At 46.8% G+C, this 19,725-nt stretch overlaps 1 protein-coding gene across 5 annotated transcripts in view; it reads left to right on the forward strand.

Moving 5' to 3' along the window:
* The window catches only part of LOC139552686 (phosphatidylinositol-binding clathrin assembly protein-like), a 31,973-nt gene extending 14,044 nt beyond the window's left edge, over nt 1-17,929 (forward strand). For 2 of the 5 annotated variants that reach the window (XM_071364664.1, XM_071364667.1), the window contains 7 exons: nt 5,855-5,995; nt 6,113-6,143; nt 6,804-6,942; nt 14,102-14,125; nt 14,234-14,290; nt 15,429-15,548; nt 17,252-17,314. In XM_071364664.1, the coding sequence (XP_071220765.1) occupies nt 5,855-5,995; nt 6,113-6,143; nt 6,804-6,942; nt 14,102-14,125; nt 14,234-14,290; nt 15,429-15,548; nt 17,252-17,284 (545 nt within the window). In that variant the 3' untranslated portion in view covers nt 17,285-17,314. Of the gene's footprint in view, nt 1-5,854; nt 5,996-6,112; nt 6,144-6,803; nt 6,943-14,101; nt 14,126-14,233; nt 14,291-15,428; nt 15,549-17,251 lie in introns of all 5 variants that reach the window. The other 3 variants (XM_071364665.1, XM_071364669.1, XM_071364666.1) reach the window with 3 other exon arrangements.
* Nucleotides 17,930-19,725: the final 1,796 nt, after the last annotated feature.

Below are 19,725 nucleotides of genomic sequence, written 5' to 3' on the forward strand. Positions count from 1 at the left end.
CTATCCCTGTTGGGTCTCTCTCACTCTCTATGATAACTATCCCTGCTGGGTCCCTCTCTCTCTCTATGATAACTATCCCTGCTGGGTCCCTCTCTCTCTATGATAACTATCCCTGCTGGGTCCCTCTCTCTCTCTATGATAACTATCTCTGCTGGGTCCCTCTCTCTCTCTATGATAACTATCCCAGCTGGGTCTCTCTCACTCTCTATGATAATTATCCCTGCTGGGTCCCTCTCTCTCTATGATAACTATCCCTGTTCGTTCTCTCTCACTCTCTATGATAATTATCCCTGCTGGGTCCCTCTCTCTCTATGATAACTATCCCTGCTGGGTCCCTCTATCTCTATGATAACTATCCCTGCTGGGTCCCTCTCTCTCTATGATAACTATCCCTGCTCGGTCCCTCTCACTCTCTATGATAATTATCCATGCTGGTCCCTCTCTCTCTATGATAACTATCCCTGCTGGGTCTCTCTCTCTATGATAACTATCCCTGCTGGGTCTCTCTCTCTATGATAACTATCCCTGCTGGGTCCCTCTCTCTCTCTATGATAACTATCCCTGCTGGTCCCTCTCTCTCTTTGATAACTATCCCTGCTGGGTCTCTCTCTCTCTCTGATAACTATCCCTGCTGGGTCCCTCTCTCTCTCTATGATAACTATCCCTGCTGGGTCTCTCTCTCTATGATAACTATCCCTGCTGGGTCCCTCTCTCTCTCTATGATAACTATCCCTGCTGGGTCTCTCTCTCTATGATAACTATCCCTGCTGGGTCTCTCTCTCTATGATAACTATCCCTGCTGGGTCTCTCTCTCTATGATAACTATCCCTGCTGGGTCCCTCTCTCTCTCTATGATAACTTTCCCTGCTGGGTCCCTCTATCTCTATGATAACTATCCCTGCTGGGTCTCTCTCTCTCTATGATAACTATCCCTGCTGGGTCCCTCTCTCTCTATGATAACTATCCCTGCTGGGTCCCTCTCTCTCTATGATAACTATCTCTGCTGGGTCCCTCTCTCTCTCTATGATAACTATCCCTGCTGGGTCCCTGTCTCTCTATGATAACTATCCCTGCTGGGTCCCTCTCTCTCTCTCTGATAACTATCCCTGCTGGGTCTCTCTCTCTCTCTCTGATAACTATCCCTGCTGGGTCCCTCTCTCTCTCTATGATAACTATCCCTGCTGGGTCCCTCTCTCTCTATGATAACTATCCCTGCTGGGTCCCTCTCTCTCTCTATGATAACTATCCCTGCTGGGTCTCTCTCTCTATGATAACTATCCCTGCTGGGTCTCTCTCTCTATGATAACTATCCCTGCTGGGTCTCTTTCTCTATGATAACTATCCCTGCTGGGTCCCTCTCTCTCTCTATGATAACTAGCCCTGCTGGGTCCCTCTCTCTCTATGATAACTATCCCTGCTGGGTCCCTCTCTCTCTATGATAACTATCCCTGCTGGGTCCCTCTCTCTCTATGATAACTATCCCTGCTGGGTCCCTCTCTCTCTATGATAACTATCCCTGCTGGGTCCCTCTCTCTCTATGATAACTATCCCTGCTGGGTCCCTCTCTCTCTATGATAACTATCCCTGCTGGTCCCTCTTTCTCTATGATAACTATCCCTGCTGGGTCCCTCTCTCTCTATGATAACTATCTCTGCTGGGTCCCTCTCTCTCTATGATAACTATCCCTGCTGGGTCCCTCTCTCTCTCTATGATAACTATCCCTGCTGGGTCCCTCTCTCTCTATGATAACTATCCCTGCTGGGTCCCTCTCTCTCTATGATAACTATCCCTGCTGGGTCCCTCTCTCTCTATGATAACTATCTCTGCTGGGTCCCTCTCTCTCTCTATGATAACTATCCCTGTTGGGTCTCTCTCACTCTCTATGATAATTATCCATGCTGGTCCCTCTCTCTCTATGATAACTATCCCTGCTGGGTCCCTCTCTCTCTATGATAACTATCCCTGCTCGGTCCCTCTCACTCTCTATGATAATTATCCATGCTGGTCCCTCTCTCTCTATGATAACTATCCCTGCTGGGTCTCTCTCTCTATGATAACTATCCCTGCTGGGTCCCCCTCTCTCTCTATGATAACTATCCCTGCTGGGTCCCTCTCTCTCTCTATGATAACTATCCCTGCTGGGTCCCTCTCTCTCTCTATGATAACTATCCCTGCTGGGTCCCTCTCTCTCTATGATAACTATCTCTGCTGGGTCCCTCTCTCTCTCTATGATAACTATCCCTGTTGGGTCTCTCTCACTCTCTATGATAACTATCCCTGCTGGGTCCCTCTCTCTCTCTATGATAACTATCCCTGCTGGGTCCCTCTCTCTCTATGATAACTATCCCTGCTGGGTCCCTCTCTCTCTCTATGATAACTATCTCTGCTGGGTCCCTCTCTCTCTCTATGATAACTATCCCAGCTGGGTCTCTCTCACTCTCTATGATAATTATCCCTGCTGGGTCCCTCTCTCTCTATGATAACTATCCCTGTTCGTTCTCTCTCACTCTCTATGATAATTATCCCTGCTGGGTCCCTCTCTCTCTATGATAACTATCCCTGCTGGGTCCCTCTATCTCTATGATAACTATCCCTGCTGGGTCCCTCTCTCTCTATGATAACTATCCCTGCTCGGTCCCTCTCACTCTCTATGATAATTACCCATGCTGGTCCCTCTCTCTCTATGATAACTATCCCTGCTGGGTCTCTCTCTCTATGATAACTATCCCTGCTGGGTCTCTCTCTCTATGATAACTATCCCTGCTGGGTCCCTCTCTCTCTCTATGATAACTATCCCTGCTGGTCCCTCTCTCTCTTTGAGAACTATCCCTGCTGGGTCTCTCTCTCTCTCTGATAACTATCCCTGCTGGGTCCCTCTCTCTCTCTATGATAACTATCCCTGCTGGGTCTCTCTCTCTATGATAACTATCCCTGCTGGGTCCCTCTCTCTCTCTATGATAACTATCCCTGCTGGGTCTCTCTCTCTATGATAACTATCCCTGCTGGGTCTCTCTCTCTATGATAACTATCCCTGCTGGGTCTCTCTCTCTATGATAACTATCCCTGCTGGGTCTCTCTCTCTATGATAACTATCCCTGCTGGGTCCCTCTCTCTCTCTATGATAACTTTCCCTGCTGGGTCCCTCTATCTCTATGATAACTATCCCTGCTGGGTCTCTCTCTCTCTATGATAACTATCCCTGCTGGGTCCCTCTCTCTCTATGATAACTATCCCTGCTGGGTCCCTCTCTCTCTCTATGATAACTATCCCTGCTGGGTCCCTCTTTCTCTCTATGATAACTATCCCTGCTGGGTCCCTCTCTCTCTATGATAACTATCCCTGCTGGGTCCCTCTCTCTCTCTCTGATAACTATCCCTGCTGGGTCTCTCTCTCTCTCTGATAACTATCCCTGCTGGGTCCCTCTCTCTCTCTATGATAACTATCCCTGCTGGGTCCCTCTCTCTCTATGATAACTATCCCTGCTGGGTCCCTCTCTCTCTCTATGATAACTATCCCTGCTGGGTCTCTCTCTCTATGATAACTATCCCTGCTGGGTCTCTCTCTCTATGATAACTATCCCTGCTGGGTCTCTTTCTCTATGATAACTATCCCTGCTGGGTCCCTCTCTCTCTCTATGATAACTAGCCCTGCTGGGTCCCTCTCTCTCTATGATAACTATCCCTGCTGGGTCCCTCTCTCTCTATGATAACTATCCCTGCTGGGTCCCTCTCTCTCTATGATAACTATCCCTGCTGGGTCCCTCTCTCTCTATGATAACTATCCCTGCTGGGTCCCTCTCTCTCTATGATAACTATCCCTGCTGGGTCCCTCTCTCTCTATGATAACTATCCCTGCTGGTCCCTCTTTCTCTATGATAACTATCCCTGCTGGGTCCCTCTCTCTCTATGATAACTATCCCTGCTGGGTCCCTCTCTCTCTATGATAACTATCTCTGCTGGGTCCCTCTCTCTCTATGATAACTATCCCTGCTGGGTCCCTCTCTCTCTCTATGATAACTATCCCTGCTGGGTCCCTCTCTCTCTATGATAACTATCCCTGCTGGGTCCCTCTCTCTCTATGATAACTATCCCTGCTGGGTCCCTCTCTCTCTATGATAACTATCTCTGCTGGGTCCCTCTCTCTCTCTATGATAACTATCCCTGTTGGGTCTCTCTCACTCTCTATGATAATTATCCATGCTGGTCCCTCTCTCTCTATGATAACTATCCCTGCTGGGTCCCTCTCTCTCTATGATAACTATCCCTGCTCGGTCCCTCTCACTCTCTATGATAATTATCCATGCTGGTCCCTCTCTCTCTATGATAACTATCCCTGCTGGGTCTCTCTCTCTATGATAACTATCCCTGCTGGGTCCCCCTCTCTCTCTATGATAACTATCCCTGCTGGGTCCCTCTCTCTCTCTATGATAACTATCCCTGCTGGTCCCTCTCTCTCTATGATAACTATCCCTGCTGGGTCTCTCTCTCTCTCTGATAACTATCCCTGCTGGGTCCCTCTCTCTCTATGATAACTATCCCTGCTGGGTCTCTCTCTCTATGATAACTATCCCTGCTGGGTCTCTCTCTCTATGATAACTATCCCTGGTGGGTCCCTCTCTCTCTCTATGATAACTATCCCTGCTGGGTCCCTCTCTCTCTCTATGATAACTATCCCTGCTGGGTCCCTCTCTCTCTCTATGATAACTATCCCTGCTTGGTCCCTCTCTCTCTCTATGATAACTATCCCTGCTGGGTCCCTCTCTCTCTCTATGATAACTATCCCTGCTGGGTCCCTCTCTCTCTGAAATAGCTTTACAATATGACAGGACTGAAATAGCCTTACAATATGACAGGACTGAAATAGCCTTACAATATGACAGGTCTGAAATAGCCTTACAATATGACAGGACTGAAATAGCCTTACAATATGACAGGACTGAAATAGCCTTACAATATGACAGGACTGAAATAGCCCTACAATATGACAGGACTGAAATAGCCTTACAATATGACAGGACTGAAATAGCCTTACAATATGCCTGAGGCTAGGGCTATTAACCTGTAGCCTGCAGCCTGACTCTCTCTCTCTCCCTGTAACCTGTAGCCTGACTCTCTCTCTCTGTCTCTCTCCCTGTAGCCTGACTCTCTCTTTCTCTCTCTGTCTCTCTCCCTGTATGTAGCCTGACTCTCTCTCTCTCTCTCTCTCTCTCTCTCTCTCTCTCTCTCTCTCTCTCTCTCTCTCTCTCTCTTTGTCTCTCTCCCTGTAGCCTGACTCTCTCTCTCTCTCTGTCTCTCTCCCTGTATGTAGCCTGACTCTCTTTCTCTCTCTCTCACTGTCTCTCTCACTGTATGTAGCCTGACTCTCTCTCTCTCTCTCTCTCTGTCTCTCTCCCTGTATGTAGCCTGACTCTCTCTCTCTCTCTCTCTCTCTCTCTCTCTCTCTCTCTCTCTCTCTCTCTCTCTCTCTCTCTGTACCCGGACTCTCGCGCTCTCTCTCTCCCTGTAGCTGAACTCTCTCTCTCTCTCTGTCTCTCTGTAGCCTGATTCTCTCTCTCTCTCTCTCTCTCTCTCTCTCTCTCTCTCTCTCTCTCTCTCTCTCTCTCTCTCTCTCTCTCTCTCTTTCTCTTTGTAGCCTGACTCTCTCTCTCTCTCTGTCTCTCTCTCTCTGTCTCTGTCTCTGTGAACTGACTCTCTGACCCTCTCTCTGTGTGACCTGACTTAATTCAATTCAAATGGCTTTATTGGCATTGGAAACATGTTTACATTGCCAAAGCAAGTTAAATAGATAATAAACAAAAGGGAAATAAACAATAAAAAAATGAACAGTAAACACTCACTGTTGTCTCTGTCCTCAGGTTTGGGTCTCCCAGGAGATCTTCTGAAGCCAGCTCAGCCCACCCACATCCAGTCCCACAGCCCTGGGATACCGCTGCACTCTGGGGGGAAGATGATACCCAGTCATCTGGACTCCTCCTCTTTAGCCAACCTCGTTGGTAGTGAGTCTCTCTCTCTCTTTTACTTGTTGCTTCACATATTCTTTTATTTTTCAGTAGTAATTAAATGGTCATATGGTCTGTAATAACATCTGAACATGTAACACACTCATTTTCCAGACTTGCAGTTCGGAGAAACACCAGCCAAAAAGTGAGTGTCAATACTATTTGAAAAGGAGCGATGAGCAGACTATCTACAGTATAATATTGGATCCAGTATAATACAGTATTGGATCCAGTATAATACAGTATTGGATCCAGTATAATACAGTATTGGATCCAGTATAATACAGTATTGGATCCAGTATAATACAGTATTGGATCCAGTATAATACAGTATTGGATCCAGTATAATACAGTATAGTATTGGATCCAGTATAATACAGTATAATATTGGATCCAGTATAATACAGTATTGGATCCAGTATAATACAGTATAGTATTGGATCCAGTATAGTATTGGATCCAGTATAATACAGTATTGGATCCAGTATAATACAGTATTGGATCCAGTATAATACACTATTGGATCCAGTATAATACAGTATTGTATTGGATCCAGTATAATATAGTATTGGATCCAGTATAATACAGTATAGTATTGGATCCAGTATAGTATTGGATCCAGTATAATACAGTATAGTATTGGATCCAGTATAATATTGGATCCAGTGTAATACAGTATTGGATCCAGTATAATCCAGTATAATATTGGATCCAGTATAATCCAGTATAATATTGGATCCCTATTTAGTTATTCATCCTCAAGCATTTCTGAATCCTGATCTGATACATACCCCCCCCCCCCCAGGCCAGAGCTCCAGTGGACCCACCTGGTAGAGAAGAGGCCCACAGGGGGGACTCACTGGCAGGCTAAAACCACCTGCACCACCCCCAACTGGAGCCACCACACACTCATGGCTCCTCAAGCTATGCCCATACCACAGCTGGTGAGAGATAGTATGTAATACAGTGGGGAGAACAAGTATTTGATACACTGCCGATTTTGCAGGTTTTCCTACTTACAAAGCATGTAGAGGTCTGTAATTTTTATCATAGGTACACTTCAACTGTGAGAGACGGAATCTAAAACAAAAATCCAGAAAATCACATTGTATGATTTTTAAGTTATTCATTTGCATTTTATTGCATGACATAATTATTTGATACATCAGAAGAGCAGAACTTAATATTTGGTACATAATCCTTTGTTTGCAATTACAGAGATCATACGTTTCCTGTAGTTCTTGACCAGGTTTGCACACACTGCAGCAGAGATTTTGGCCCACTCCTCCATACAGACCTTCTCCAGATCCTTCAGGTTTCAGGGCTGTCGCTGGGCAATACGGACTTTCAGCTCCCTCCAAAGATTTTCTATTGGGTTCAGGTCTGGAGACTGGCTAGGCCACTCCAGGACCTTGAGATGCTTCTTACGGAGCCACTCCTTAGTTGCCCTGGCTGTGTGTTTCGGCTCGTTGTCATGCTGGAAGACCCAGCCACGACCCATCTTCAATGCTCTTACTGAGGGAAGGAGGTTGTTGGCCAAGATCTCGCCATACATGGCCCCATCCATCCTCCCCTCAATACGGTGCAGTCGTCCTGTCCCCTTTGCAGAAAAGCATCCCCAAAGAATGATGTTTCCACCTCCATGCTTCACGGTTGGGATGGTGTTCTTGGGGTTGTACTCATCCTTCTTCTTCCTCCAAACACGGCGAGTGGAGTTTAGACCAAAAAGCTCTATTTTTGTCCCGTCAGACCACATGACCTTCTCCCATTCCTCCTCTGGATCATCCAGATGGTCATTGGCAAACTTCAGACGGGCCTGGACATGCGCTGGCTTGAGCAGGGGGACCTTGCGTGCGCTGCAGGATTTTAATCCATGACGGCGTAGTGTGTTACTAATGGTTTTCTTTGAGACTGTGGTCCCAGCTCTCTTCAGGTCATTGACCAGGTCCTGCCGTGTAGTTCTGGGATGATCCCTCACCTTCCTCATGATCATTGATGCCCCACGAGGTGAGATCTTGCATGGAGCCCCAGACCGAGGGTGATTGACCGTCATCTTGAACTTCTTCCATTTTCGAATAATTGCGCCAACAGTTGTTGACTTCTCACTAAGCTGCTTGTCTATTGTTCTGTAGCCCATCCCAGCCTTGTGCAGGTCTACAATTTTATCCCTGATGTCCTTACACAGCTCTCTGGTCTTGGCCATTGTGGAGAGGTTGGAGTCTGTTTGATTGAGTGTGTGGACAGGTGTCTTTTATACAGGTAACGAGTTCAAACAGGTCCAGTTAATACAGGTAATGAGTGGAGAACAGGAGGGCTTCTTAAAGAAAAACTAACAGGTCTGTGAGAGCTGGAATTCTTACTGGTTGGTAGGTGATCAAATACTTATGTCATGCAATAAAATGCAAATTAATTACTTAAAAATCATACAATGTGATTTTTGTTTTAGATTCCGTCTCTCACAGTTGAAGTGTACCTATGATAAAAATTACAGACCTCTAAATGCTTTGTAAGTAGGAAAACCTGCAAAATCGGCAGTGTATCAAATACTTGTTCTCCCCACTGTATATGCCATTTAGCAGACGCTTTTATACAAAGAGACATTAATCATACTGTATGTGCATACATTTCCGTATGGGTGGCCCCAGCGGGAATCAAACACGGGTTCCTGGCGTTGCAAGAGTCTCCTGCTTACTCTCACCAAATATAATGTTTAGGACAAGCCACAATGCAAAAGGTGGCTTTGATATTAGATGTACTCTTTCCTTATAGAATCTAACAGCACACATTACACACTGGGATTCTGCTGCAAATCCCATCTTTCAAAATGGAAGTGGTTATTGCAGCTCTTCTCGGGCGCTGGCGATTCTCATTTTCCCTCTGCATATTTCAAATCAAATTTATTTATATAGCCCTTCTTACATCAGCTGATATATCAAAGTGCTGTACAGAAACCCAGCCTAAAACCCCAAACAGCAAGCAATGCAGGTGTAGAAGCACGGTGGCTAGGAAAAACTCCCTAGAAAGGCCAAAACCTAGGAAGAAACCTAGAGAGGAACCAGGCTATGAGGGGTGGCCAGTCCTGTTCTGGCTGTGCCGGGTGGAGATTATAACAGAACATGGCCAAGATGTTCAAATGTTCATAAATGACCAGCATGATCAAATAATAATAATCACAGTAGTTGTCCAGGGTGCAACAAGTCAGCACCTCAGGAGTAAATGTCAGTTGGCTTTTCATAGCCGATCATTAAGAGTATCTCTACCGCTCCTGCTGTCTCAAGAGAGTTGAAAACAGCAGGTCTGGGAGAGGTAGCACGTCCGGTGAACAGGTCAGGGTTCCATAGCGCAGGCAGAACAGTTGAAACTGGAGCAGCAGCACGGCCAGGTGGACTGGGGACAGCAAGGAGTCATCATGCCAGGTAGTCCTGAGGCATGGTCCTAGGGCTCAGGTCCTCCCGAGAGAGAGAGAGAGAGAGAGGGAAAGAAAGAAAGAAATAGAGAATTAGAGAGAGCATACTTAAATTCACACAGGACCCCGGATAAGACAGAAGAAATAGTCCAGATATAACAGACTGACCCTAGCCCCCTGACACATAAACTACTGCAGCATAAATACTGGAGGCTGAGACAGGAGGGGTCAGGAGACACTGTGGCCCCATCCGATGATACCCCCGGACAGGGCCAAACAGGCAGGATATAACCCCACCCACTTTGTCAAAGCACAGCCCCCACACCACTAGAGGGATATCTTCAACCATCACCTTACCATCCTGAGACAAGGCCGAGTATAGCCCACAAAGATCTCCGCCACGGCACAACCCTGGGGGGGGGGCGCCAACCCAGACAGGAAGACCACGTCATTGACTCAACCCACTCAAGTGACGCACCCCTCCTAGGGACGGCATGGAAGAGCACCAGTAAGCCAGTGGCTCAGCCCCTGTAATAGGGTTAGAGGCAGAGAATCCCAGTGGAGAGAGGGGAACCGGCCAGGCAGAGACAGCAAGGGAGGTTCGTTGCTCCAGAGCCTTTCCGTTCACCTTCACACTCCTGGGCCAGACTACAGTCAATCATATGACCTGCTGAAGAGATGAGTCTTCAGTAAAGACTTAAAGGTTGAGACCGAGTCTGCGTCTCTCACATGGGTAGGAAGACCATTTCATAAAAATGGAGCTCTATAGGAGAAAGCCCTGCCTCCAGCTGTTTGCTTAGAAATTCTAGGAACAATAAGGAGGCCTGCGTCTTGTGACCGTAGCGTACGTGTAGGTATGTACGGCAGGACCAAATCGGAGAGATAGGTAGGAGCAAGCCCATGTAATGCTTTGTAGGTTAGCAGTAAAACCTTGAAATCAGCCCTTGCCTTAACAGGAAGCCAGTATAGAGAGGCTAGCACTGGAGTAATATGATCACATTTTTTGGTTCTAGTCAGGATTCTAGCAGCCGTATTTAGCACTAACTGAAGTTTATTTAGTGCTTTATCCGGGTAGCCGGAAAGTAGAGCATTGCAGTAGTCTAACCTAGAAGTAACAAAAGCATGGATTCATTTTTCTGCATCATTTTTGGACAGAAAGTTTTTGATTTTTGCAATGCTATGTAGATGGAAAAATGCTGTCCTTGAAACAGTCTTGATATGTTCGTCAAAAGAGAGATCAGCGTCCAGAGTAACGCCGAGGTCCTTCACAGTTTTATTTGAGACGACTGTAGAACCATCAAGATTAATTGTCAGATTCAACAGAAGATCTCTTTGTTTCTTGAGACCTAGAACAAGCATCTCTGTTTTGTCCGAGTTTAAAAGTAGAAGGTTTGCAGCCATCCACTTCCTTATGTCTGAAACACAGGCTTGTAGCGAGGGCAATTTTGGGGCTTCACCATGTTTCATTGAAATGTACAGCTGTGTGTCATCCACATAGTAGTGAAAGTTAACATTATGTTTTCGAATGACATCCCCAAGAGGTAAAATATATAGTGAAAACAATAGTGGTCCTAAAACGGAACCTTGAGGAACACCGAAATGTACAGTTGATTTGTCAGAGGACAAACCATTCACAGAGACAAATTTATATATTTCCGACAGATAAGATCTAAACTAGGCCAGAACTTGTCCGTGTAGACCAATTTGGGTTTCCAATCTCTCCAAAAGAATGTGGGGATCGATGGTATCAAAAGCAGCACTAAGGTCTAGGAGCACGAGGACAGATGCAGAGCCTCGGTCTGACGCCATTAAAAGGTAATTTACCACCTTCACAAGTGCAGTCTCAGTGCTATGATGGGGTCTAAAGCCAGACTGAGGCATTCGTATACATTGTTTGTCTTCAGGAAGGCAGTGAGCTGCTGCGCAACAGCTTTTTCTAAAATTTTAGAGAGGAATGGAAGATTCGATATAGGCCGATAGTTTTTTATATTTTCTGTGTCAAGGTTTGGCTTTTTCAAGAGAGGCTTTATTACTGCCACTTTTAGTGAGTTTGGTACACATCCGGTGGATAGAGAGCTGTTTATTATGTCCAACATAGGAGGGCCAAGCACAGGAAGCAGCTCTTTCAGTAGTTTGGTTGGAATAGGGTCCAGTATGCAGCTTGATGGTTTAGAGGCCATGATTATTTTCATCATTGTGTCAAAAGATATAGTACTAAAAAACTTGAGTGTCTCCCTTGATCCTAGGTCCTCGCAGAGTTGTGCAGACTCAGGACAACTGAGCTTTGGAGGAATACGCAGATTTAAAGAGGAGTCCGTAATTTGCTTTCTAATGATCATGATCTTTTCCTCAAAGAAGTTCATGAATTTATTACTGCTGAAGTGAAAGCCATCCTCACTTGGGGAATGCTGCTTTTTAGTTAGCGTTGAGACAGTATCAAAAAGAAATTTCAGATTGTTCTTATTTTCCTCAATTAAGTTGGAAAAATAGGATGATCGAGCAGCAGTGAGGGCTCTTCGATACTGCACGGTACTGTCTTTCCAAGCTAGTCAGAAGACTTCCAGCTTGGTGTGGCGCCATTTCCATTCCAATCATCTGGAAGCTTGCTTCAGAGCTCGGGTATTTTCTGTATACCAGGGAGCTAGTTTCTTGTGACAAATGTTTTTAGCTTTTAGGGGTGCAACTGCATCTAGAGTATTGCGCAAGGTTAAATTTAGTTCCTCAGTTAGGTAGTTAACTGATTTTTGTCCTCTGACGTCCTTGGGTAGGCAAAGGGAGTCTGGAAGGGCATCAAGGAATCTTTGGGTTGTCTGAGAATTTACAGCACGACTTTTGATGCTCCTTGGTTGGGGTCTGAGCAGATTATTTCTTGCGATTGCAAACGTAATAAAATGGTAGTCCGATAGTCCAGGGCAACACCTCCGCCTTTACGGGATGCACGGGGATATGGTCACTAGTGTAACCAGGAGGTGAGGCCTCATTTAACACATTACATTCATCAGGCTTAAGCCATGTTTAAGTCAGGCCAATCACATAGCGATTATGATCAGTGATTAGTTCATTGACTATAACTGCCTTTGAAGTGAGGGATCTAACATTAAGTAGCCCTATTTTGAGATGTGAGGTATCACGATCTCTTTCAATAATGGCAGGAATGGAGGAGGTCTTTATTCTAGTGAGATTGCTAAGGCGAACACCGCCATGTTTAGTTTTGCCCAACCTAGGTTGAGACACAGACACGGTCTCAATGGGGATAGCTGAGCTGACTACACTGACTGTGCTAGTGGCTAACAGCCTGCTGCCTGGCCTGCACCCTATTTCATTGTGGACCTAGGGGAGTTAGAGCCCTGTCTATGTTTGTAGATAAGATGAGAGCACCCCTCCAGCTAGGATGGAGTCCGTCACTCCTCAACAGGCCAGGCGTGGTCCTGTTTGTGGGTGAGTCCCAGAAAGAGGGCCAATTATCTACAAATTCTATCTTTTGGGAGAGGCAGAAAACAGTTTTCAACAAGTGATTGAGTTGTGAGACTCTGCTGTAGAGCTCATCACTCCCCCTAACTGGGAGGGGGCCAGAGACTCTGCTATAGAGCTCATCACTCCCCCTAACTGGGAGGGGGCCAGAGACAGTTACTCGATGCCGACGTGGATAACAATATCCCTATACTCTCTACACTCGCCAGTTTTAGCTTTAGCCAGCACCATCTTCAGATTAGCCTTAACGTTGGTAGCCCTGCCCCCTGGTAAACAGTGTATGATCGCTGGATGATTCGTCTAATACTGCGGGTAATGGAGTCGCCAATGACTAGGGTTTTCAATTTGTCAGAGCTAATGGTGGAAGCCTTCGGCGTCTCAGACCCCGTAACGGGAGGAGTAGAGACCAGAGAAGGCTCGGCCTCAGACTCCGACTTGCTGCTTAATGGGGAGAACCGGTTGAAAGTTTCTGTCAGCTGAATGAGCGACACCGGTTGAGCATTCCTACAGCATTTCCCTCCAGAAGCCATGAGAAAGTTGTCTGGCTGCGGGGACTGTGCGAGGGGATTTATACTACTATCTGTACTTACTGGTGGCACAGACGCTGTTTCATCCTTTCCTACACTGAAATGACCCTTGCCTAACGATTGCGTCTAAAGCTGGGCTTGCAGTACAGCTATCCTCGCCATAAGGTGATCGTTCTCCTGTATATTATGAGTACAGTGACTGCAATTAGAAGGCATCATGTTAATGTTACTACTCAGTTTCGGCTGTTGGAAGTCCTAACGATCCATGTCCAGATAAAACGTCCGGAGTGAAAAAGTTGATTGAAAAAAAGTTGAGTGAGGGAAAAACTAAAAATATAAACGGTAATTAAAAAGTAAAAACTGTAAAGTTTTCAGGTAGCAAAGTAAGGTTGGCAACAAAACGCACAGCAGCACGTAAACAAGTCTGCAAGTTGACAGAGTTGCAACAGAGTTGACAGAGTTGCAACTTCTGTTTTTTGATGGTGCTGTATTTGAATAAGTTTGCACTCTAATTATCTCTCTCCTCTTTTCATTTCATTTTTTCATCCATCTTTTCTTTTCATTTCATTTTTTCATCCATCTTCTCTTTTCATTTCATTTTTTCATCCATCTTCTCTTTACATTTTCCACTCAATAATCCACCATCCATTCCCATCTACATGTCCTGCTATTGCTCCTCTCCTTACCCTCATGCTGCAGAATGGAATGATCTATACTGGCTATGTAAGTACATGAATATCTGTAGAGGGAGTACCTGTAGTTACCTGTAGTGCATTCCTCAGTCTGTTCTTCTAGTCTTGCATTGTTCCATTTCACCCTTTCTCTCCATAGGCTCCAGCACCAGTCGCTTTTCCCATGACGACACAGCAACTGCCTGTTTATGGAATGGTAAGGAATGATCTGCACCATGGTACAGCACCCAGGCCTAACGATAAGGAATGATCTGCACCATGGTACAGTACCCAGGCCTAACGATAAGGGGGATCTGCACCATGGTATAGTACCCAGGCCTAACGATAAGGAATGATCTGCACCATGGTACAGTACCCAGGCCTAACAATAAGGAATGATCTGCACCATGGTACAGTACCCAGGCCTAACGATAAGGAATGATCTGCACCATGGTACAGTACCCAGGCCTAACGATAAGGAATGATCTGCACCATGGTACAGTACCCAGGCCTAACAATAAGGAATGATCTGCACCATGGTACAGTACCCAGGCCTAACGATAAGGAATGATCTGCACCATGGTACAGTACCCAGGCCTAACAATAAGGAATGATCTGCACCATGGTACAGTACCCAGGCCTAACGATAAGGAATGATCTGCACCATGGTACAGTACCCAGGCCTAACGATAAGGAATGATCTGCACCATGGTACAGTACCCAGGCCTAACGATAAGGAATGATCTGCACCATGGTACAGTACCCAGGCCTAACGATAAGGAATGATCTGCACCATGGTACAGTACCCAGGCCTAACAATAAGGAATGATCTGCACCATGGTACAGTACCCAGGCCTAACGATAAGGAATGATCTGCACCATGGTACAGTACCCAGGCCTAACGATAAGGGGGATCTGCACCATGGTACAGTACCCAGGCCTAACGATAAGGAGGATCTGCACCATGGTACAGTACCCAGGCCTAACGATAAGGAATGATCTGCACCATGGTACAGTACCCAGGCCTAACGATAAGGGGGATCTGCACCATGGTACAATACCCAGGCCTAACGATAAGGAATGATCTGCACCATGGTACAGTACCCAGGCCTAACAATAAGGAATGATCTGCACCATGGTATAGTACCCAGGCCTAACGATAAGGGGGATCTGCACCATGGTACAGTACCCAGACCTAACAATAAGGGGGATCTGCACCATGGTACAATACCCATGCCTAACGATAAGGAATGATCTGCACCATGGTATAGTACCCAGGGCTAACAATAAGGGGGATCTGCACACAAAGACCACTGATCCTCAGGTGACATTTCGTCTCCCTCCCCCCGTCGTAGATGCCTCCTCATCAGATGGGACAGATGGGTGGAGTCCCTATGATGGCACCACAGTCTATGATGTACAACCAGCCTGTCCTGCGACACACCAATCCATTCGCCCCCATGCCAGGAGCCCAGGTAATGCCCACTGTCCTCTCTTCACTGTCCTCTCTTTACCGTCCACTTCTCACTGTCCTCTCCTCACTGTCCTCTCTTTACTGTCTTCTCCTCACCGTCCTCTCTTCACTGTCCACTCCCAACCTTCCTCTCACTCCTCACTGTCCTCTCCTCACTTCACTGTCCTCTCCTCACTTCACTGTCCTCTCCTCTCTTCACTGTCATCTCTCCACTCCTCACCGTCCTCTCCCCACTCCCCACCGTCTTCTCTCCACTCCCCACCGTCCTCTCTCCACTCCCCACCGTCCTCTCTCCACTCCCCACCGTCTTCTCTCCACTCCCCACCGTCTTCTCTCCACTCCCCACCGTCCTCTCTCCACTCCCCACCGTCCTCTCTCCACTCCCCACCGTCTTCTCTCCACTCCCCACCGTCCTCTCTCCACTCCCCACCGTCCTCTCCCCACTCCCCACCGTCTTCTCTCCACTCCCCACCGTCCTCTCTCCACTCCCCACCGTCCTCTCTCCACTCCCCACCGTCTTCTCTCCACTCCCCACCGTCCTCTCTCCACTCCCCACCGTCCTCTCTCCACTCCCCACCGTCTTCTCTCCACTCCCCACCGTCCTCTCTCCACTCCCCACCGTCCTCTCCCCACTCCCCACCGTCTTCTCTCCACTCCCCACCGTCCTCTCTCCACTCCCCACCGTCCTCTCTCCACTCCCCACCATCCTTTCTCCACTCCTCACCGTCCTCTCTCCTCTCTCCACTCCTCACTGTCCTCTCCTCACTGTCCTCTCCCTAACCACTTCTCTCTCCACTCCTCACCGTCCTCTCTCTACTCCTCACCGTCCTCTCTACACTCCCCACCGTCCTCTCTCCACTCCCCACCGTCCTCTCTCCACTCCTCACCGTTCTCTCTCCACTCCCCACCGTCCTCTCTCCACTCCCCACCGTCCTCTCTCCACTCCCCACCGTCCTTTCTCCACTCCTCACCGTCCTCTCTCCTCTCTCCACTCCTCACTGTCCTCTCCCTAACCACTTCTCTCTCCACTCCTCACCGTCCTCTCTCTACTCCTCACCGTCCTCTCTACACTCCTCACCGTCCTCTCTCCACTCCCCACCGTCCTCTCTCCACTCCTCACCGTCCTCTCTACTCCTCACCGTCCTCTCTCCACTCCCCACTGTCCTCTCTCCACTCCCCACCATCCTCTCTACTCCCCACCGTCCTCTCTACTCCTCACCGTCCTCTCTCCACTCCCCACCGTCCTCTCTCCACTCCTCACCGTCCTCTCTACTCCTCACCGTCCTCTCTACACTCCCCACCGTCCTCTCTACACTCCCAACCGTCCTCTCTACACTCCCAACCGTCCTCTCTCCACTCCCCGCCGTCCTTTCTCCACTCCCCACCGTCCTCTTTCCTCTCTCCACTCCTCACTGTCCTCTCCTCACTGTCCTCTCCCTAACCACTTCTGGCATGTGAATCATGATTCAAGGCATCAGTTAAGAGGCCTAAGTAGGCTAATCATAATCATACTTCTAATCCTGTCTCTGCTCCTTTTATAATTTATCAGTTACTGTTTAATACTTCATTTGTCAATGCCAATTACTGTTGGTTTGCCAGTAGGTTCTGGAATAATGTAAGACCTTGTTACTATATTACCTTTTTGTAGTGTTACCGTAGTGTTTTGTTTCTTACACTGAATTGTCTGTTATTAAACCGTAACAGGCTTATTTTCCTATGCAGATGCACTTCATGTAGGACCGGGAGTATTTTACCATGACAGCAAAGCAGAGAGACAAAACAAACCAATCCAGAACCAAATACAATGCAAGATAGAGGAGCAGAAGATCGGAGTGGAGACAGACTGGAGACGTGTTGGTGTCCGTGCTCTTTCAGTGGCCTCTGTGGAATAGAACCTCTGTTACATTGTGTATCATGACTGATAGTCCCATCCAAGTCTTTTGAAAAGTCACAGCTCACATTCATTTTGTATTTGATTTGATCATTTGAATGGGTAATGTTCTGTCTGTTGAACCCATGGTATGATGACTGCTGTATTCCAGTTTGGAGCTTGGCCCTTTGTAGTGAATTCCAGACAACTGCCAGCCCCCATCCACCAGTGTCTATCTCTTTCTCTAAGAGTTTGCACGCACTTTAATCAATGTCTACATGCGCATTGTCCACTTAGCATCTCATACAAACCACTACAGTACCGTTACGCCTTTTCTCTCCAAGGCTCATGTCAGAGTTGCTGTTCCCATCATTGTAACATGGATAAGTGTGTCCTTTTTTGTGTGTATTTAAATCAATGTACACCACCATCAGTATTCATTCCATTTTGCTGTAACTGCAAATTCCATAGCCAGCTGTAGTAAGACCTTGGATAAATGGCTTGGAGACACATGTTGTGTGTATGTACTGTGTATCTGTCTGAGGGCTAGGTAGCACTCAGACATCTAAATGTACAAAGGCTATTGTGTATTGTTTTCATAGGTTCCTGTGAAAGCTGTGGTCTGCATGGCATTGACTGGCCACTGTGCACTCCATGTCTACATACATCCACAAACTGAAAGTATTACTCCTATGAAAGCAATGAAGAAGGCCCACTCATAATTTCATATGTAACCGTCATAACACATTCTGCCTCTGCTGTCCCGTCCATTGTTCGCTCTGCTTGAGGTTGTTTTATATGATCCATGTTTCTTGAGCTGCTACAACAGATTCTGCTCTTTGAAACTGGTTGCGTTTTCTAGATAGATGTGCTGTTCTTGTAATGGTCCTACCAGTCTTGCCCTGTCTGTGAGTAAACGTTGGGAGAGTGTGTTCTTTGTTTTTCTTCTCCAGCTAACTGTATTGCTCCAGGTTGAGGCCTACTGAGTTGTTGCGTCTGTCGTTGTGTTTCTGAGTGGCAGTTATTGTAGTGTAGCTCCTCACCAACCACTGGGGAATGTTGTTGAGGAGCTCTTTCTGAGACTGCGTCCTGAGACAGTGAAACTGACACTCGCTCTAGTAAATCAGCAACTATCTGACGTACTGTTGCTGACTCCAGCCCCAGAGAGAGCCTAGCTGTCCGGAACTTTAGCAGAAGGCAGGGGACAAGTGAGGAGGAAGTACAGGGATCTGTAAATGTGATCACGGGTCATGTCTGTCAAACTCCCAAAAGAACTAACGATGACAGACCGCATATATAGCACAAACCCTGGAGGGGTTAGCGTTCTACTGCACAAAACTAAAACCATTGCTGGGATGTACAGTCGAAGGGGCTGGGGAAAGCTTTGTTTTCTATTGATTGTGTTTCTCTATGTCCATGCCTTCCCCGTGAGATAAACAGGGTAGTGATCCTCCACGAGGCCTCCCAGCTTCTGGGTCCTCCGAGGTCAATGAGGTCACTGAAGTCATCCAGGCAATCCGGTAGCGTGTATTTAGCAATGAGTAGTCAAGTGTTGTAACGTGTCTCAATACATGTCCGTCGTCTGTTAGATTGCTATAGAGCCTCTCATTCTGCTAATCATTGGCCTGTCGGACTACTGCATTCTGATCTGTGACCAGCCCACATTGTGTAGATGTTATTTGAAACGTTGTAGTTCAGTCTCAATGTCCTCTGTGTCAGTTAAATGGTTTCATGCAAGATTGTGCAGTCCCATAGACCAATTCTGACCGTTCTGCTGTCCTCTGTATATAACCTCATGTGTTTTTGATGTGTTCTCTGTAAGTGATGGCCCATGGAGAGACATGGGTTGTTATAGCTGTGTCTGTGGTGGGGTTATTGTGTTTGGAGATGTCATGGGTTGTACGTCTGTAATGTTTGTCTACATCTTGATGAGGGATGGGGGTTGGGTTCAACAGTATCACAACTTGTCTACCAAGAGTGTCTTCATTGTGGCAGTGGACACTGTCCTCTCAGTCCGTACAGGAACATTTTGCACCAAAGTCATCAAGCGCAGCTTTTCTCAAGGTCACATTGCTGATATCCAATTTGATTTCAGAGACAAGTCTTTATGCATGATTAGTGTTGTCTTTTTATTGACTTGTGTGCCCGGTAAAAAGCATGATCATGTGTGAAATTTCACTTACCGTGTGTTTGCTAAACAATATTTTACTTACCTCTTTACAGAAGCATTCATTGGAATTCATAAATGTGTGTCCCACCAGATAGCCGTAAGACGACTGTGTTGCATTCGAAATGCAATTCGGAAGCT

Source organism: Salvelinus alpinus, chromosome 24 (assembly GCF_045679555.1).
Source record: "Salvelinus alpinus chromosome 24, SLU_Salpinus.1, whole genome shotgun sequence".
NCBI lineage: Eukaryota > Metazoa > Chordata > Actinopteri > Salmoniformes > Salmonidae > Salvelinus > Salvelinus alpinus.